A 21,761-nucleotide genomic window follows, 5' to 3' on the forward strand; every position below is an offset into this window, starting at 1 on the left:
GTATATATATTGTTTGTGCCTTTGTTTCTTTTTCTGTCTTTAACTGGTTTTTGTTGTGTTTTTTCCTCTCTATCGTTCTCAAGAAGAGAGAAGATGAAAAAATGTTTGAATTCCTACTTTTTCCGTGTTCAAGCCGGGTTTTTCTAGGAGCAGGTTTCCTGTACCGAGCCAACGTGAATCGCAGAGCGAGACACGCCCTCCACTCACCAACAAGAAAAGCAGCACGACTGTTTTCCTACAGAGCGCAATACGGCTCACGACAGCGCTTTACGTCGGGCGCGATTGGCCGACTGCTTCTGGAGGAGTCAAATGCGTCGTGTTGCCGATGTTGTCTTCACTCGTGTGTTTTCTTTCCCTTCCCTTCAAACCAGAGCATGCAGACGACAGAGTAGCTGATGCCAAGGCCATATACTATAATATAGCCGCCCTGATCTGATGCGCCACGCTAGAAAAACACAAACGCGTAGCGTGGTTATGTAACACGTTTCTGCCTTCGCAAAATGGTCTAATTTGGTTCATGCGGCGCAAAAAACATATTCCTAGGAAAACCCGGCTTCACACATACACACACACACGGTTGCTTTCTGCTAGTATATTTTTATATGACATGTCCTATCTTAGAGGAGAAATTTTATATTTCTTCTCGATGTGTCCTATGCTTTTTGGAATATTTTTCTCAAACAGGGGATGGCACAAAGGCATAAAGCTCTGTATAATTAAAGAAGAAGAAGATAGTCTCCCAAACATCGAAGCTCCCAAAGTTTCTGTTCCATCTCTCGCCCCCTTCTTCTCAGAAATTTTTTTCTCTCATCGCCCCTCTACTCAAGTAAACTTATAGGATCCTATGTTAAATCAGTAGGTTCTATTGCTTCCCCTTAGACCATTCCATCGCCCACTTTGGGAAACACTGCCCTAGTTTATACACATGAATCCTGTTTTACACTAGAGTTTACGCGGGAAAAATAGTTTTATTTCCTTTTCTTTTCGAAATGGAGGGAACTGGAGATGTTGAAAAACTAGTGGTAAGTAAAATTTTTTATTTCAAATGAGCGGCGCAGGTATTTGTAAGTAGTGAAGAAAAACATGAGATACTATTCACTTATTTTGCAAAATATTTTTCTTTCACATTTGTGACAATTATATCCTGGAATAAGTTAGTCAGTGGCGTATTTACAGGGGACTTGGCAGGCTTATAGCCCAGGGCGGTAAGTTCGAGGAGTGGGCGAGAAAATTAGTAGAATGGGAGAAGTGTGGCGAAATCATAAATCAATCGCTACTTAGAGAGTGAGGGACCAGGTTAGTGAGTGATCTAGAGCAGAGATTGGCAAATTAAAAACAAAATTTAGGTGCCAAGCATATTTTTTTCCGCTTGTTCAAAACTCAATAATCCTTTCCGTGTTGGTAGGCACTCTGACACAATTTTCAAAAAATTATATTGTCGTAACACTCTAATTTAATAATCAAACATATAAATGCCAATATATAAACACCAATGCCAATTTTTTAGTCGCCATGGTGACCTGGCACGGGGGATTTGTCAAGCCCTGACCTACAGCATGTGCAAGCACATGAATGACCAAAACAAAGCAAGAGAACAGGTCATTGAGTGATCAAAAGTGTGACCTAGAATGGGTGCAAGCATGTGATTGACTAAAAGAGTTGCAAGTGCAAGCATGTTAATGACCAAAAAAAAGACCTACAGAGTGAGGAACCTTGTCAGTTAGCGATGAAAAGCATAAAGTGTGTGCAAGCACATGAATGTACAAAAGAGAAACCTAAAGAGTGAGGGACCACACCACGTCAGTGAGCAATCAAAATCGTAGTCTAGAATGTATGCAAGTGACCAGAACAGTGTACAAGCATGTGAATGACCAAAAGGGGGACACAGAGATTGTGTGAGCATGTGAGTAATCAAAACAGTATGCCAGCATGTGATTGACTCAGAGTGACTTACAGGCATATGTACAGGAGCGGGAGGCCAAGCCAAGTATTGCACAGAATGGTGAATTCAAGAAATAAGTAGTCAAGAATATTTTAATAGAATGGGAGAACAGTAAATACGCCTTTGGTTACAATAACTTTGATTTAGGTATTCACTTACTTTTGCGATTGCCATTTCAGTGCTTTTTCCTGTTTGAAATCTATATTGATTCTCAGCGAAATAGTCTGCGATTTTAAATGATTAATCACTTTTATTTTCATGCTTTTTTCAACTAGTTTTGAAAAAATAGGGAGTACTGAGATTGACCAAAACCTTTTATCTAACTATAGACCACTTTTTTAAAAATTGGGTATACAAAAGATACTTTAAGTTCTGGATAAAAAAATTAATTCAATTAGTTATGTATTAATCAGGTACAATAACAGATTATTGAGATATTTGTCTATAATTTTGATAATTTTTGCTGTAATGCCATATCTTGTCGCCAGCCACTGTGGTGGTCGAGTGGTTATAGTGCCGGACTCGTGATGCGAGGATCCAGGTTCGAACCCCACAGTGGTGGTCGGCTGAAGTTGGTTTTCTGTGGTTCCCAACTTCAAGGCGCAAATGCGAGCCGATCTCCCCGTTAAAAAGTCTCGCCACAGAGAGCAACAGTCCTACAACGGTAAATCATTCAACCATAACACTTCACTCATAGTTAGTAAAACTGGGGGCAGATGACAGCACTACACATAACAAGCATTACACAGAAACAAACTTTACGTCAGGTTGCACTACACGTACACGCACATTCCCGCATGTACAGATTCGTTGGAGGGTTCCGCGGGGGTGGGGGGGGTGCATGTGTGGTGTAGCAGTAGTAGGTAGGGGCTTGGGGATCCATGATGTTCTTAAGTCAGCCACCTCGTTGGGCAATTTGCCTGTTGTGGCGTTGTATTTGTATTTATGTTCATTCAGTTTGGAGATTATTATATACATAGATTGGTGTAGATCATAGCTTTCCAACCTTTTCTGTCCCATCGCCCCCTTCTTCAGAAATTGTTTTCTCCCATCGCCCCCAACACAATCTAACCCATAGGATCCTATGTTATACTCGTAGCTTCTACCGTCCCCCAGGAACGTTTCATCACCCCCCCAGGGGACGTTAACACCACGTATGGGAATCACTGGTCTAGATCATTATTTTCAATGCGGTTATCATCATTGAAGATATCGATGCATTATTTTCAAAGTTTAAAGAAGCTCCTACATTGGACTGCTTATTTAAATTTTGATTTATGAAATCTACATTAAAGTTTTCAGCCATTCGTTTACAATTAGCTATATCTGGCATGGTAATTTTTTTTTAAATATTTTTTACAATTACATTTTGTACTACAAAATGTATGTAGATGTTAAGGCATGGGCAGAGATACGGGGGGGGGGGGAGAGGCATTTCCCCCAGCGTCAAAGGTGGAGTCGCATTATGATCTAATGTATATATGAATTGACATCGTGCCTCCAGCAATAATGAACACTTCCCCCCCAGACTTCCAAGTCTATCTCTGCCTATGTGTTAAGGGTGCCTTTTTTTTTGGGTAGTTCACTTGCTTGGTAAATGATTTAATAATTTACTGGTTTAGTGGAAAATAGAGTCTGATCTATTTTTTTGATTAAAAAGGCATGATGTGCATGTGCCATTGGGAGTAGTCTCATATTATTGAATGAGTATTTATCATTTCATTGCGTACGTTGGGACAAATTTTAGAGCACTTGACAGCTTGAGTGATTTAGTAGTTAAGTAAATTTTAGCGCGGATAAATAGGCCTTTAATGTCACCTTGCTTATAACATCAGTTTTTTAATATCTGAGCAGACAGAATAGGAATTTTTTGCTAAACTTTCCAGTGTTTCACGTCATGTTCAAATTACAAAACCGCTCACAAAGTCACCTTGTGAGCCTTCTTAAAGCATGTGCATTATTAAAGTTCTGTTCTTTCAGAAGCTTGACTTGCATGGAACGAAGCCATTTCATCTTTTCTTGGGTTTTCTTCTATTTCCCATTCATTTCTTTTTAAGTGATTCACCCCAATTTTCCAGAAGGGTGTAGACCAGCATTTGGGAGGGCAGACTATGTTTGGCTTTTTTAATAGAAATATGTAATAATGTAAGTTATAAATGTGTTTATGAATTATGGCTATTTCTTTACTTTTCCATTAAATATCCCAACTATTTCGAGACAAATTGTCTGTTTCTTTGATATTTTAAAAAGTTAAAAAAAAATCAATTTTTTTCTATATAAATTTTAGACTAACCTGCTATTTCTGTGTGCAAAACAAATTTCAATAGTGAATTTTCTTATATGTGCATTACCAGAGCATGTATTTACTTGCGAAATTATACTTGTTATTAAGTCATCCCACTTGCGAAGTCACTTTTGGTCGGTCCTCAGCGGTGATGCTATACCGAGGTATTATTATAATAGGAATCAGGCGTTATAGTGATAGTAGGCAGTGAGTATAATCCATATGCATTGCTATACATAATAGCAGCTGTTGGAATAATAATCATATTTCTAACATTTTTAGCACTGTAGTTGTTTGACAACATTATTGAAAAAAATTGTCTTTTGATGACTAAATAGACTTCTGTTGAATCTTTAGAGTTGTTTTGCCACCAGTAATAGGTTTATACATTGTCGATTGAAGATTTAAATGAGCACTTTTCATTTTTGAAGATTTTAAATATTAATTGTTGGTATTGTTCTAACCCACAGAAGTTAGACAATGGATTGCATCTTGTGTGTGTAAAACTATTTTTGTGTTTGTAATTTTCAATAAAGTTTTTTTTAAAGACAATTAAAAAATTGTGCGTGGATAAATGTATTCATATTTCACTTATTACATAAAAATGGCACAGGAACACGAGATTTTAGTACAGCAGAAACTGCAACAAAATGACTGCTGAACACATTGTTGTTGCAGGAAGTCCCCCACTGAGGGTTTAGCAGTGCATTACCAGATTCGGCGGTATACCGTATGTCCCAGTCTAATTATCTCTTGTATGCAGAAAATAATGATGGTGGTGTGAGAAAAAATTATCAACATAGGATAAATTTTTTTTTTTCATTTCGCAGTGTACTACTAGCAATTCATTATTGAAATAAAACACATGCTTTTCAGCACATAAATTGTTAATTGTTTTCAACATGGTTTCTCTTATATTTTTGTCTGTGCATAGGTTGGACCTGAATATTTTAAGTATTTGAAGTCATTAGGCCAGCAGATTGAATGGAAAAACCCTGTAAGTATTAAACTTGTCATTGCTTTTAGTGAATATAGGAGTTAAGAATGACATCAAACAGAGCATTAGACACATGTTAAAGGTATGGGAAAACACATTTTCAAGGAATGATAAATAATATATCCTAGGTCTGAATCAGAATGCCCATTGTATCACACCAGTTACGATAACAAGTTCAATTAATTTGATACAAGATGCAGACAGAAAACAGACCATTTCCACCATGTTTAAAAGGTGTTATTTCATAAAACAACGAATTAATGTTAAACGAGTCAAGCATCCAATTCCAATTTGATCATAAAGAAAATCATTAAATTAATGCATAAAACAGATCATAATATAATTTTCTTACTGAATCAGGTGTGTTAGGCCAGTCAACAATCAGGCCCTGCACAATTCCAGAAACATAACACCACTCTAACATAATTCAAGAGAGTATAGGTTATGGTAAATGGGATGATTATGCCTAATTGCGAACCATTTTGGTAAGTTTGATAAATATTGTACATTTATAATATTTACTGGTTATATATAAACCCTAGCTTGTATTCGTAAATATGATAAATTATTAGTTCATTGTTAAATTTTTAAGGCAGGTAAAAAAAATTCTATCCAGAGATGGATTAAGGTTAATTGAGGCCCCAGCATAGAAGAAAATATTGGGCCCCCCTTAAACTATAAAAAAGTGTAAAATATGGGTTTTGCAGGGTCCAAGGCACGTGCCCGGTGTCCTCGCCATTAAATCCGCCTCTGTTTCTATCTTTTCTACACTTATTTTGATTTAATTCAATTTTTATGGCAAAATACACTGAAGTGTCAAAAGTCATGGGATACCTCTTAATATTGCTACTTTTCGCCAGGTAAAAGGACGTCCCACACGATATTAAGAGGTATCCCATGACTTTTGGCACTTCAGTGTATATGTGTAGTGTATGCATCACCTATGAGCTAAACTTTCCAAGTGGTATTTCCACGTGATTTCTTCCATTTTTATAAAACTTTCCAATCCCGTTTGAGAATTATGCATAACAACTGGCGATTTATCACGTTTACCATAACATATATACTTATTAAGAAGAGGCTAACACAGCTTACACTTCTTAATTGGCCTACAAAAGTAAACTTAGCTTAGTGTTTTTTTGTTAAGTTAACACAAAATAGTAAACATCTAAATAGTTGGACTTGCATTAATAAATTAAACAATTAATATTGAAGAATTTTAGCATAATTTAGGCTATTTTTTCCTGTGTATTGACTTCTTGAGTGGGTGTGGTACCAGGTTGATAAGATACTAGTCTATGGTATCAAAGGATATTCAGAAGTGTCACCAGTTCAATACCCATTTTTTCCTTGTCAGAAGCTTTCCTGATTCGGAGGTACAACAGAAATAGTGATAAAATGACCACATTTCTATTACAGGAAATCCCCCCCCCCCCAGAAAGTGGTTAGCACACTAACAACTTGACGAGATGTATGGGGGAAAAAAAGTTCAACGCTGCTGTTTAAGTTTGGCAATAAACTGTTGGTTCCGGTCTAATTAGCCTCCCCAGCATGATGCAACCCACATGGGTAAAAGGCTTATATCCCGGGAGGGACACAGCCTGGGTCGTGTCTGGTCTGATGGTCTAATTAGCCATCCTGTGCAGAAAATTACTGTGATGTGATAAAAATTATCAATGACTTCTCAAGTTGACCCGTTATAGAAATTTTTAAAATTCTTAATCCTAGGGTTATATACCCCTTAATGTGTGCAGGGGTGAGATTATTTTGTATCTTTATAAATGTAAGAAATATATTTGCACCACATCTCCCTTTGGAGACCTCATTGGTAACCCTGTAAATGAAAATTGTTTTTTTCTTTTCCTTTACCTCAGCATTATCTTTTTTCTTTTCTGCCTCATTATGGTGTGAGGAGTAAAATATACAGGTATATATAGTATTACATACACAGGGAAAGGTGGCTGTGAGAGGGAGAACAAATGGGAAAACCTGCTCCTCATTTCCTTCATTTCCTGTATGTTAACAATAACACTTTTTGAGATTTATCTTTGCTAGTTCAAATGCACATTGTCTAATTTGTTGCCAAAAGCCCGTATATAAAGGGGTGAAAAGACTAAAGTTTTGTTGGCCAAGATCCACGTCTATCAATCAGAACGACACAAACATCGGAATATGCAAATGAACGAGAAAATGAAAAAATATTTACTAGTTGTATGTATGGTTCAACACAGTAGTGATAAGGTCCTTGAAAAATACTGATAAAGGTACTGTTATATTTTTTGCATTTACTGGGCAATACCAAATATTTTTGGTGTTACGTGTATGTAATAGTGTTTATTTAAAAAAACAAAAGTTCTACATTAGAACATTGATTGCCAATTTCACTATTATTCAGGGGCGGCTCAAGCTCACCTGCTGTCCTGGTGCGAAGCCTCATATGACGCCCCTAATGGCGACCCTGGCTGGAGGCTGACCGAGCTTCATTAAAGGGGAGGTTGAGATAAACCTGGTTTTTTTCAAAGAAAGCTGCACATCATTGTTTACCATGTAAAATGTGACCATATATGTATGGGGCGTGACCATACGTCTCGCTTTTGAAGTAGATTTTTTATTCCAGAATTATTTTACCATTCTTAATGTCAGATAACTTAATCCTTGAAATAGCATTTATTTTTGTGAGCCATCATCACTTATCCTGTAAAGATGATTTATAACGAGGTTATTTTTATTTTTCAAAGTTTCTGGTAACTCCAGGGACCAGACAAATGAAAAGCCGAATTTTTTCTTTGCTTTCATTTGACTATTGTGGAACAAATTCTGGGTGAGGGCGTGCCCCTTTTCCTCGAGCAGGGTCCCTAGGCTGGGATCTTTTGCTGGTCCCTCAGACATGGGCCCTTCTATAGTTAATTTATGGCGTGAAAAAGTCAAAAAATATGAGAATTGTCCCAGGCCCTGTCAGCTCCGCCCTTGTGGGGGCCATGGGTGAGCAAACCAAAATGTACACTTATCGTGATAGAGTACAGGGCGACCCATTGCGGCTGCATGGGGTGCCGTACAAGAGGGGATGCTAATCCGAGTTGAATGGTTAAAAAAAAGTTCCATTAGCCAAAAAAAATCAAAGAAAATTTTTCTGTCTGCTCTATGGAGGGGCGCAAAATCCAAGGTGAAAGGGTGAAATTTTTTGTTGTTAGGAATTGCTTTGATAAGTTGTGAGGGAGGGGCATGACCCTCAAGGGTAGGGCTGACAGATCTCCAGCTTGGGAGCCAGGGACTAAATACTAGTAATTTTTCTTTTTTTTGACACTATAAATTAACTGTAGACGAGGAGCCTCATGGAAAATCTGGCTTGAGTCCTACGAAAGATTCCAGCCCAGGGGCCCTGATGCAGGATGTAGGGCTTTGGGGGAGGGGGGCAATAAGCAGAAGGCGCAAAAAATAAGTCCCGCACCGATACAAATTTTGTCTTGAGCCGCCCTGATAGCTTACATTCTTGTTTCTGGTATTAGTCAGAGGCCCTGTCTATTTTCTCAACGTTGTCAAATATGACTCAAAAGCGTGATGTCATGTACAAACCTGCCAACTCTCCAGATTTAGGCAGGAGACTCTGGATTTTTCGTCCTTCCTCCTGCTCTACAGATTTGTTAAAATTTCTCCAGGTTTTGGCAAAAAATTAAATTTTACGCGAGCTTTCATGTTGTCGTGACGTCAATGGCTGCCGTCGTCGTTAGAAAAAACACCCATAGAGGATAGCAGTGGTCATTTCCATCGAGAAACCGGAAAAAAAGTCTTGGTGACCACATTCAAGCAACTGGCAAAGACATCACTTTGTTTACGTAGCGTTTATCGGCAATCATTTATTGGGGGTAAGACCTTGGTTGCAGAAATTCCTGTAGAATTGTTATTGTATAAGTTTTTTCGTTAGCAGCTTTGTATTTTGAAGTTTTTTAAACTGTTTCCTCCGATTAAATATGTCTTCAGAAAGAAAATATAAAAGTTTAGTCTAGAGCCCCATAGAATATGGATCAAAAGATGTCTTCACTCCAATCCTCACAAGTAGTCGATGGGAGAAAATGTCTTAAAATATTTTCAAATATATTTGAAAAAAAAAACTGTTTTTTCAGAAAATTATGAAAGAAAAATTCAAAAAACATCCAAAACATTCGATGTTCCAAAAAAAAAATAATTCAGGAGATATCAAAGAATTTTCGAGTAGAAAAAAAGGGGAGGGGCAGAGACTTTCAAAATGTCTGTGCTTAGAAATATTCACATCACAATTCTGTCTTAGGCCGGGATTACACTATAAAAGTTTGTTTATAAAACTTGAAAATGCAACCAATAGGCGGATCAGTTAAGTTCGCTCGAATGTAATAGATGTGTTTATTGGTTATATTTTTCAAGTTTTATAAAAGAATTTTTATCAAAGTTTTAAAGTGTAATATCAGCCTTGGGCCAGGATTACACTATAAATGTTTTGTAAAAGCTCTTTGATAAAATGTGAAAAATTCAACCAATAAGATCACTGGTTGCATTTGATTGAATGCAACCTTTGTGCCTATTGGTTGAATTTTTCAACTTTTATAAAATATCTTTTATACAACTTTATAGTATAATCCCGGCCTTAAGTCCGGATTACACTATAAAAATTTTAAAATAATTCTTTTAAAAAAAGCAACTAATAAATTTATCGGTTCCATTTGAGCAAACGCTACCGATAAATTCATTAGTTGCTTTTTTCAAGTTTTATAAAATAACTTTCATATACCTATTATAGTGAAATCCCATCCTTAGATTAGTCACTTCTGAAATATAAAATTTCATTTTTTTAAGTTTATAGACTGAATATCAAGTAAAATATTCGAGTATATAGGTATCGGGGGAAACCACAAAAAATATTCAAGTGCTAGGATCTTCAAATGTCTTTATCCGGCCCTGAGTGAACACCGTACGTGGATAACATTGTTTAATAAAAGTTTTTTTTTTTTAAAGTTTAAAAAAATTAAAAGATTAAGAATTTTGAAAAATAATAAATATTTAAAGCAATATTTCAAATATTTATATTTTTTAAATAATTTTAAAAATTTAAAAAGAAAAAAATTAAAATTTTTAAATTAAATTTGAAAGTTATTAAAGTATGTAGTTAATTAAATATTCGTAATGAACAGATCGGCTTATAATTTTGGTATCTTCAGTGGCCGTTGTTGGCAGGTTTTATTGTATAAAATTGTAAAGTATGGACAAAAGGCAGTTAAAGTTGCTATATCTCAATCTCAGAAGGAAACAAAGGGGTAGACGTATGTGGGTACATCATATTTGATGAACAGGGACCCTCATATGGTGTTTTTAAGGGTATTTATGTCAAAATAATTAAAAAAATTCCGTGCAAAATTCCGTTAAAAAGTAGCCAAAGATGTGGACGAATTCGCTCCGCATCGTGTGAATAGCTCCGAATAAACGTATTGTCAAAACTTCTATGTGCAGATGCGGAGCCAGCACATAGGTTTTGACACATGCGGACGACGTCCGGACTCGCATGAACATTTCCTAGGTGCGGAGATATTTCGGCTCGTCTGAAAGGCTCAGTATATTCCAATTGTTAAAACTTCTTCCGGACCCGCGTCCGCATCTGCTTCGTGTGAAAGGGCTCTTAGGTTGATGAATGGTAATTGATGCTGAAAGAAAGTCCCTGAAAAAAAGGAAAAGAAAACAAGGCGTGTCGGGGACGAAAGATTTCTTTATAGAGTTTTCAAGGCCACCCAGTAGCGGGTGGGAACAGCTCTGCCGACGACCAGCGCAGCTAGAGATAACGGCACCTGATTGGTCGGACTACGGTGGCCACACCCGCTTCTGATTGCAACGTCCCTTATGGGAGTTGCTTGCCCGGTTCGAAATATCCAGTAATGAAGTGGCAAACGACAAGTGGAAAATGACTGCAAATAAACTTTCGCATGAAATATTATTTATTCAATTTAATTATAAAGTTAGTCAATTTTAACAATAGATTATATAACGTGGTAACAATAGATTATATAACGTTTTGACGTTAACAGAAAGATACTGGCTCACCAATTGATGATCATCAACAGTCAAACTTTTATATTGATCGGACATCCGATGTTGTTAGACACTTCGATGTAGCCTTTCCCCGCAAGTATCAGAGAAGGGTTCTCGGTTGAGAGCCGGAACACCTTGATCAGTTCCAGGGGGCCTCTCGGTTAGGGCCGGACCACCTTGATCAGCTCCAGGGGGCGCCTCGGTTGAGGGCCGGACCACCTTGATCAGCAATGAAGAACTTTGACCGTGAAGATTATTTAATATTTTCGATTCCGGACCTGCCGGAAAACGGATTCAAACACTGTAAATTATTGCATTTTAACTAATTATCAGCTTAAGGCCAATGGATACGGTAGCAAGACGGTGAACCGTCCTACTAGAGGGCTTCAGTTGAATAGAACAAACAAAAGATGAACGCGATGTGAGAGACAAAGAGGGAGGAATTTATACTCCTATTTCACAAGAAGTTTGGGACCACATGTCCTCGCAAGCCCTTTTCGCCTCAACAAAAATATCGGATTTACATATTCATGCGTCACTATATTACAAACATTATAATTAAATTATTACATTGGAATCTGGCAACATGACACAATCCGGAGAGCTGATCAGACTCTCCCGACTATGTAAACAATATCAACAAGACAATAAGAAATGAAATGTTCTGACGGAGGTCTGCAGCCCCCCGCTGAAAATAAGTGAGTACAACACTATATTTTCCGTACAACGAGACTTGTAACAACTCCCCCGGGAGGTTCTTTAATGAAAATAAAAATAATTAACCGGCAAACCCTTAAGCCTCGCCCAAACTATACATATTCTGGACCAAACCCCTCCACGAAAATAGCGACATCGTCGTCATGAGGGAAATGAATTTATGTGGGACATCAGTAGCCCGTTCTCGTTCGACAGCCGAAAGACCCCACCCGCCGACTGCCGAACTAAGCAAACATTCTGGCCCTTACCGGTTTGCCAGCGGGTCCTCGGGTGGTTTCCGGTAACTGAGAGGTCCCTGGGGTCTAAAATAAGAAGGAATTTCCCACATAATGACAAGATCACCATTAACGTAGAGGGATCGGATCCCGATACGTTACATGATATGGTGAGAAAAACGGGAAAAGAAGATTGTTATGCTGTCGAAAAATTGACAATGAAATTGAAATAAAGAAGTTAGCCAAGTTCTAACTATCATTCCTGCCAGAAAATGATGCTACTATTAGTGGTGGGAACTCTAGAATTAACATCTTGCTCCTCTAGTGTATTTTCGTATTTTTCTGCGTCAAATACCGCAGTTTTCATTTTCTTTGTGTACTTGGAAACTCCTCGAAATACTTTTATACCTGCCTTGTATGTACCTTAGTTCTCCTCTATGGTATGTACAATATATGACGCGCTCAGCGCATTAAATTCCCAGACTTTCGGAAAATGGCACAAAAAAAAGTTGTTTTTGCGTGCCACGAAACGATTCTTTCCCAGAGAGCGTGTTTTATTCCTTCGTACTTCAGCAACACCCCCTTCCTCCCATCTTCCATAGTCGCACTTAGAATTATCCGAGAAAATAATTTTGAAGAGTAATTTCATTCCTCTCCAAAATTTTAAGGGGTATTTAAAAAAAAATTATTTATATTTTTTATTTGTTTTAGCGGTATTTTATTTCATGTAAAACAAAAAAAAATATATTGCGCAAAATTTGTAAGTATTTTTAGTCCTCTACAAAATTTGGAGGATTGAAATTGAATTTAGATGGGTATTGGATTTTCTCGGCAAGTTCACGCTCTCGATTTTCTCCCCAAAAACAGGATTGTGGTAACCGCAGCTCCTTATTCAAATTATCAGACTCTCATCAGGCTTTTCATTGTGAAACCCCCGATCATATCCTTGATCGTGCAACTGAAGATCATTTACATCTGATTCTAGTCCAGCGTTTCTCCAGTGCCCTCTTAATGCATGGGCGTTGTGAGTAGAGGGCCTCATAAAAATGAGATCTCATTAAAATTTACTAGAATTTACCAGGTAGGGCCTCAGAAAAACCACTTGGCCCGGGGGCCCACGATGCTGTTAAGATGGCCCTATGTTTCTCTATTACCGACCGCGGTTTCCGTTTTCGTAAAAAAAGATAACTGGTCAATGCGTCAAATCTCGATGTTTCGGGGGAAAGAAATATCATTTCATGAATAAAAAAGCTATAGGCCGCTGAATTACGAGTGCTAATTTGTAAATGTCGCCTAATAACGAGTGCTAAATCGCCAAACAGCGTGTTGAATTTCCTGAAATTTGCTCCCATTTTGCAACAATTTCTTTCCGAGTATAACTGAAAAACAAGAAGGCAGCAGGAATCATGCCAAAAAAAAAAAAAAATTGAAAACTTTTAAAGAATTTGTGTATGTGTTGATCCACTTTAAGCGAGAGGTGAATAAAGAGTTGCTGCAATATAAATAATTTTGTAAAATAATCTTTGTCAGCTTTGGTTTTTTTATTTTGAATAATTGAAGGGGAATGAATACCACTTAAAATTTTTATAATTTGTGTGATGCTGTTATGAGTTATATTTTTGACCAAAACTTGAAGGTTTTACAACTTTTTGGTGTGACAACAGAAAAATATTTATTATCTATATGTGGGTTATTTTGTGAATTCTTATGATGCTGGATAACAAATCAAAAGTAATTTTTGAACCACTTCTACGGCTATATTTTTGAGAAGAGTGGAAATTTGTGTGGCAAATTAAAAATAAATTAGCATATGTGCCTCGTCTCTTTTTTTTTTGCCGTAAAACCTGTAAGTTATGAAGTTTGCCACGACTCCTTAAAAACTCCTTAATTTTTATTTAGGAAATTTTGTATGAACCCTGGTGTGTGGAACCATATCACTTTGTATTGAATTTATGTTCCAAAACAATTCTCAAAACAAAATACCTAAAACTAGTTGCTCATTGATAAACTGGTTAGGTACTTAATATCTCTCTTAATATACACTTAATATACAGGATGTATGTACTCTTAATATACAGGATGTCCTGTAAGTTCTAATTCAGCCTTTATCTTATCAACCGTTCGTCATAGGGGTATGGTTCTAGTTTTAAAAAATTCTCAATAAATGTTCAGGAATCACTCTATACCAGTTTTGAGTTGAAATACAGTGTGTCATAAAATAAAAAAAAAATCCAGATTTTTATACCGACACCCTGCTCTCAAAAAGAATGTTGCACTGTCTCTCCTGAAGCCAAAAAAAAAAATCCACATTTCTTACTGGAATATTCGCTGAGATATTTGAATTGAAAAAATCTGATATAGGTTGGGAAAGAACAGCATGAATGAGGCAAAGAAGCATTGTTTATGTTGTTCTTTCCCAACTTTTCTCAAATTTTTGAATTCAAATATGTCAGCGAATATTGCACTTGGAAACATGGATTTTTTTTCTGGGCCAATAAGAGATGGTAACAATTTTCTAAGGCCCACATTACACTATAAAAGTTTTACAATTGTTATTTTATAAAATTTTATAAATGCAACTGATAAACTTATTGGTTGCCTTTTTCAAGTTTTATCAAAGAGCTTTTACAAAACTTTTATAGTGTAATGCAATCCTAACTTGAAGTTAGAGAAGGACAGGACCGTATGAAAACTTGATTTTTTTATTTTATGACACTGTATTTTCACTCTCAAAATTGGTACAGAGTGATTTCTGAACACATTTTGAGTATTTTCTAAATTAGAACTGTACCTCGATGACGAATGATTGAGATGAAGACTGAATTAAGACTTATGGGACACCTTGTATAAAATACTCTTGTTAACCTTTTCCCAGCCGAATTAAGATATGAATTGATTTTCTAAATTTTCTTCTGTGTTACTTCCTCTTCTGATCCTTTAGTTTAGAGATATCAACTATAAAATTCATGAAACAAAATTTTCTTGTATGTTTTCTGGACTTGTTCATGTCCATAGAAACAACATTAAAATCAAAACAAAATAATTTAAATTTTATTCTTGCTTAAAAATAGGCAATTAAAAAAATTTAAATGTATGGCATAAAAGTGCTGAAATTAATGAAATTTTGTTTTGTAAATTAAGTTTGGAATCTCATGCATTCAGGGAAAAAATAGTGATTTCATGTAAGAAATTTTTTTTTCTAATTAATAAAGCTAATGTTCTCTCCCAATTGGGAACATCGGCCGTTAAAAGCATAATTATGAAGTTGTAGATTTTATTTTTGATAACTTCTAAATGAAGATTATTTTACAATCAGGTGCTGAAGTATGCTTTACCATAGAATATGAGGCTATTATTTTGTTTATTTGTTTTCAGGAAGTTAAGTGGTTGATTGAGAAGATGGAATTGAGTGCTGATGGAATAGCTGAAATTCTGCATCAAGTTTCAGGAGTTGAAACAGATGAAGAAGGTAATCAAATTCTACTAGACATACATACACAAACTTGTTTATTGCAAGATAAATGTGGCTGCAAGTTATAAAAATCAGAAAATGTATAAATGGTACTAAGTGGTACGAAAAAGATGAAATGGTACTAAGTGGATCTAGGTTCTGACTTGGGGGGTGGGGGAGGATTCTGCTTGTGCTATCAATACACTTATTCTTATTGATTGGGCCGAGATATGTATCTTTAAATTAATTATTTTTAGAAAATGACAGAACTACCAGTTTTATTCCATGGGACTATGTAATTAACTATTTTTTTTAGACATTGAGTTTCACAAGTGGAGTATTTTTTTTTTTTTCAACTCATGTATGTTTTCCTAACAAACCAAAGATAATGATAGATTTAAATGAGGCTACATCTATCTGAGCAGGTCTGGTTTCAAACTTAAGCTCTGGTCAAATGGCTTTTCAAACATTTGTATTGCTGCTAGTTTTAGTCTTATCAGTTCTCAAGTGCGTAAAATGACTTGTGTGGTAATATAAATCAAAGAAACAGTTATATTAGCAGGTTAGACAAAAAATGAGAAACATTAGTGCCTATTAGACTGATAAAAACCCCACAATTTACCTTCATAGATAATTAGATCATGTTCTAGTGCTTCTTGTTGGTGCTCTATGTTTTTGAAGAGATTTTATTCATTTGATTTTTAAAAGAAGATTTGTGTATTCAATATAATAGTTTGAAACTAAATGTGTATAAAGTACTTTTTATAAAAATTGAAAAAAAAGACGACCTTAAATTAAAACAAATCAAATAATGCCAGTAGCACTAGTTCATTTGCATGCACTGCTGAAACTGACATATATGTAAAACAGATGGGCAATAGTATTTGATATTTAGAAGACACCAACGAATAAGGCAAATACACAAAAAATAATAAAAGTCCTAATGCATTTCAACACCAATGGGTGCCGTCTTCAGAGGAAAAATTTAACCACTAGTTTCGCTGACCGAGTTTCCCATTTGGGTTGAATACCAAATCTTCACGCTCGGTTGCTCAGCGGAAGAAGTACGTCTGTTCACTTCAAACGTCGTGGTCAGAAATGGGAAACTCGGTCAGCGAAACTAGTGGTTAAATTTTTCTTCTGGAGATGGCACCCATTGGTGTTGAAATGCATTAGGACTTTTATTATTTTTTGTGTATTTGCCTTATTCGTTGGTTTCTTCTAAATATTCTTGGCCAAAGTGGATCAACTCTTCTAAGTATTTGATATTTTTACTTATTTTTATAAATAGATATGGTTGTCTTAATTGTTATAGTTTCCATGATCTGTTGGAATGCTCTCACAAGATTTGATGAAGTTCGATTAGATTTGGTGTCCATACAATCTTTGATACCCAAGGGGCTGTATCACAAGTATGTAAATTTGTGTTAAAATTTTATTGGTTCCACTAAAATATGTATACAGTTATATATACACCTCGGCTAATGAATGCCTCGGCTTATAAATTTTGCGGCTAATGGATATTTTTTTGGTGATTTTTCTGCCTTGGCTAACAAATATGGATTCGGTTAATGAAGATTTTCATTGATATGGGTGTACGTGCTGACATGAAAGTCATGTCATGAGCTAAATTTTCATGGCAATCATAAGAAGAATTACTGTCACCTGAGTCAGATTAATTCTTGTTCACCTTGGAATCTTTTTCAATATGTACTTTCACTTCTCTTTCTGCAAGCTTTTGAATCATTTCATGTAAAATGAAAGATCCAGCCAAAATAGAAAATGCATTGACAAGAAGGGAGCCTATGTTTTCGGAGCATATGTTTTTCAGTGCAAGACTCAGAGCATCAAACTGGATAGTCTGGACATTCTAGGAGCTTACCTTTTCTATCTGCATGTATCAGACACAGAAATGAGCTGACTAAATCACAAATGGAGGGGGACATCTATGAACTTGACTAGGTTGTGCATGGTCCCACATCCTGGAACAGAGCCCCTAGGCTGGAACCTTTAGTAGCTGATGTTGGTGTAAAATAAAAATATCTTCAGTATCTGTCATCTTTCTGTAGATTCTCATTTGTTCAATTTTGAAGCTGTTCATTTTAGCTTTTTTGTCTTTTTTACAGTGTTCCTTTGTGTTTCAAAAAACTTTTCTTAAAATTTTAGACCAACATGAAACGGATCAAACGATTTTCCATCAAAACCTATGGGAAAGCCTGTTTCGGCTTACAAATATTTTAGCTGATGAACATGATATTTGATCATTAGCCGAGGTATCACTGTATATATATTTCTCTTATAAATGGTTCTTGTTATTGAAATAGTGTTCTGCTGAAACTTAATACCTTGACATGGGTTTAATCTTCAGCTGAAGAGATCACTGGGTTGCATCTAACTATTATCAAAATTATTTCATTTTTTTCTCAAAAGAATTCTAAGTAATAAGACAGGTGCCATTTCTTGAAATAGCTGTCTTAAACCCCCCCCCCCCTGCATGGATTTCAGTATGTGGTAAATCACAGGCAGACAAAAAATGTTTACCTCCTGATTATTTTTTAAAATAATCGCATTAAATTTTTTATTGCATAAAGGAGGCATTTTACTTTAACATTACTTTTTTCACAATTTTAGAATTAAAATTGAAAAAGATATAAATTATTATGTTAAACTGCACAAAGTTCAATCCTTTTCAAAAATTTAAATACCACGAATAAAGTAAGACCACATACTGTATCTTCTTGTTGAGGTGGAGAAAAACAATTTTATCTGCTTCCCACAGGTGGGGCACGACCTCTGGTTTTGACATCACTGTTATTTCCATTGAACAAAATCCTTTCTTCCTCTATAGGTATGAATCATGGGGGGGGGGGGGGTGATTGTATTTCTGGTGCGTGGGGTGATTTCGGAGGCACTTTAATTTTGGTGGGGGGAAACCAAAGTGATAGAACAGTATATTTCGCCATCTTTTTCTCTTTTTTTGTAATTTTCTCGCATTTTCAGGGGGGGGGGGGTACCAGACCTTCAAGTCCCCCACTATGCCCTTGTTTTGTCCGTAAAATATTTGCATACATTCATTAAACACCCTGTGTTCCGACTAATTCGCCCTCCCCAACATACTGCTCTAGATTTGCACCTGGCCTTCTCTCTCCTTTCTTGGAATATTCATTAACTCGACACAGGGCAAAAACAGGTCTTAATAATTTTCACTGGTGGACATTTTTATAGTGCAATGAATACTTCAGTTGCAGATGCTGCTGTATTTTCCATAAAGTGCAAAATTTAGTTATACAATCAAACTGTATACGTAAGCAGCTGATTCTTGATGCGTATTTCAGCAAAAGTAGTTCAAAATAAAAGAAAAAAAGAATGGTACATTTATCTAAGTTTGTTTTTCCTCTGTTTTTACAGTGCAGAAAACTAAAATTAATTTATAATGAGAAGTCCTTTATAACGATAATTTTTTCCCTTGGATTGTAAACTGCTGTTTTCGTGGACTTATACTGTACTAATGCTTTTCTTCAAAATGGGAGAAAATCAAATTAGTTGTATCTATTATGTGATTTTTTATCCACTGAATATAATTTCTGCTTATAATGTTTGTTTTTGTAATCATGCTATTTTATATGGTACTTATTTCTAGATATCGTTACAAAATAAGATACGTCATGGAACGTCTCATGTGTTTTGTATCGTATATCATGTTTTTGTGTGATGGAAATTTCATGGATGCTGAAGAAATGGCAGAATTTTTTGGAGGTTAGTCATTTGTTGCAAGCGTGTATTTGGAAGTAATACACAGTTGAGATTCAAAGAATTGATGAAAAAGATTAATAAAAAATTAGTATGTAAAGATATGATATACTTATTACTGAAATGGCTTAGAGGCAGCATGGCATTTTTTAACCCTTCAAGTGGTTTTTATAATTTTCCTAGTCCACTTTATAACTGCCACATTGGAAATAAAAGCATGTTAAGAACCCAAGATATTTTGGGGTGACCAAAATAAAGCAGATCAAGTTTGACGAGACATTTCAGGATTGCTGCTGTAAGGGTTAAATTTATTAAATCAGTATCAAAGTTGGTGGCACTTCAAAGTACTGTCAGTACTGAAAGGGTTAACTTAGTTAATTTTAGTTATTTTTAAATTCAAACTAAATTTTCTCATTTTTTCCAGTAAGTGAATTTTCACACAGATTTTGTAATTTTCTTGATATCGTTTAAGGGAAAAAGGCATTTATTGATATATGAAGTGCTAAGGAAGAACGCAGGGTTGAAAAATCATCTCTATAGTTGCTTATTGATAACATTTTTAAATTTTGTGATAAGAGGTAGGTAAGTTAGCCTACGCTATCTTGCTCATTGGCAAGGTAAAGGACCGGCTTTGTAATTCCATTATCTTGCTGATTTCCTGTATGTCACAAACTGGCAAGATGATGCATTCTCATCAACCTACTTAATGGTTGTAATCAAACTTTATAATAGGAATAACAATGAATAATAGACTATATTATTTCTTGTTTTTTTTCTAAAGGTCTTGTGATTTGTTTCACTATACAAGGCATTTTTTTCTTTTACATAGTTGAGTATAGTGAAGAGGATACCTTGTTTGATTTAGAAACATATTTAGTTGGTCTCTTGCATATGGCAGATGAATTGGTGAGTTTTCCAATATTTATATCTTTTCTTTTGATCCTGAACCATTCAGGCCTCAGATTACAATGGGCTCAAGAACACACACTGATGAGCAAACTAGCATTGGGACATGTTTTCGATGCGTTTCAGTTTAACTGAAACTACAACTATGTCTTCTTACATATCTGACTATATTGAGGTAAGTGCCTTATTCTAGAATATATTGCCCAGCATCATATTGCATGAATGATGTGTGCAGCGGTATTGGGGGGGGGGGGGGGTAAACTCTACACAAAGGAAGTTTACATCAGGAAAGTTGGACGTTGAGGATCTATTCTTTTTTTAGCTCTCTCTTGGAATAATATTTCAAAAAGACAATCAAGTCCATAGTCACATGTTCCCATTAATGCTCAGAACTTTTCTGAAGCATAACACCCTATACCGCTTCTTTCCTGCCCTGCATGTTAGTCAGATACATGGTCTGCTAAATAAGTTCAAGGATTGATTTTTTTTTCTGACATACTACTGTTTGCTGGTAAATTATCGTATTTGAATCTCATGCCAATGGATGCCAATGATAGCATGTCATTGGCATCTCTGATGCGCTATATCGCGCTATAGTGCATCAAATACCCAGAATTACAGAAAAGAATGCATAAAAATTTCGTTCACGTGTCCCAGGGACACGTTCTTTCCTAGTTCCAAGAAGAAAAAAATTGAGAGAAAAACCCACCCCAACTTTTCCTCCTCCTTTTTTTTCTTTCTACCATCTATCATAATTGCACAACCTTGAAAACTTGTTTTACAACTTTGAAGTACAAATGAAGCATTTTACTGTACTGTATTGTATTGATATACACGCAGGTTACTGAAGAATAAGATGACGGATATTGGTTGCATCCCCAAATGAGGGGCCGTATTCTGAATTTTAAAATTTTGGAGTTTCTATTCACCTTTGTGTTTTCTCCCCTCCGGTTACATACCGGAAATTATGGTGTTTTCCGCAGCTATCTACCAGCATTCAAAGACAGCATCTATACTGCATAAATTTGCCTTGTTCCTACAAGATTGCAAATGTGCATTTTTAAAAAAATTGTAAAGGATTTTGATCGCTCGTTCAAATTGTAAAAAATTTTCAGAGATTGTTGAGAAAAAACCAAATCTGTAAAACTCTACCTCGAATATCCACAGTTTTGTCATCTAGCTGCTATGGGGTCGTCACTGTTTTGTAATGTAAAAGTCACTGGGGAGAAAATCACTCACCTCTCTCAAGATTTTGCCTTTGGTGAAAATCTGGGTTTGGAACCTATTGTGCAGTGATAATCTGCTAAAAATATGATTTTCTAAGGTTTTTCAACTTTGAGTTGGCTATTCCTTTGAAAAAAAGCTCTAGAGTTGCCATTCACAAAGATCTACAACACAAATATGTATATATTAAATTTCAAATCTGTGTATTACCAATTTGGCGCAGG

The 21,761-nt window shown here is 35.8% G+C and overlaps 1 protein-coding gene across 3 annotated transcripts in view; it reads left to right on the forward strand.

Moving 5' to 3' along the window:
* The first annotated feature begins 300 nt into the window (after nucleotides 1-300).
* The window catches only part of LOC149085599 (translin-like), a 29,435-nt gene continuing 7,974 nt past the window's right edge, over nucleotides 301-21,761 (forward strand). The window contains exons 1-6 of one of the 3 annotated variants that reach the window (XM_089233738.1): nucleotides 301-1,022; nucleotides 5,161-5,223; nucleotides 15,582-15,675; nucleotides 16,973-17,069; nucleotides 19,298-19,413; nucleotides 20,363-20,488. In XM_089233738.1, the coding sequence (XP_089089864.1) occupies nucleotides 990-1,022; nucleotides 5,161-5,223; nucleotides 15,582-15,675; nucleotides 16,973-17,069; nucleotides 19,298-19,413; nucleotides 20,363-20,448 (489 nt within the window). In that variant the 5' untranslated portion in view covers nucleotides 301-989 and the 3' untranslated portion in view covers nucleotides 20,449-20,488. Of the gene's footprint in view, nucleotides 1,023-5,160; nucleotides 5,224-15,581; nucleotides 15,676-16,972; nucleotides 17,070-19,297; nucleotides 19,414-20,236; nucleotides 20,489-21,761 lie in introns of all 3 variants that reach the window. The other 2 variants (XM_089233736.1, XM_089233737.1) reach the window with 2 other exon arrangements.

The sequence above is a fragment of the Pholcus phalangioides genome, unplaced genomic scaffold (assembly GCF_987345545.1).
Source record: "Pholcus phalangioides strain wild (caught in Gottingen) unplaced genomic scaffold, Ppha-v1.0 ptg000007l_1, whole genome shotgun sequence".
Classification (NCBI taxonomy): domain Eukaryota; kingdom Metazoa; phylum Arthropoda; class Arachnida; order Araneae; family Pholcidae; genus Pholcus; species Pholcus phalangioides.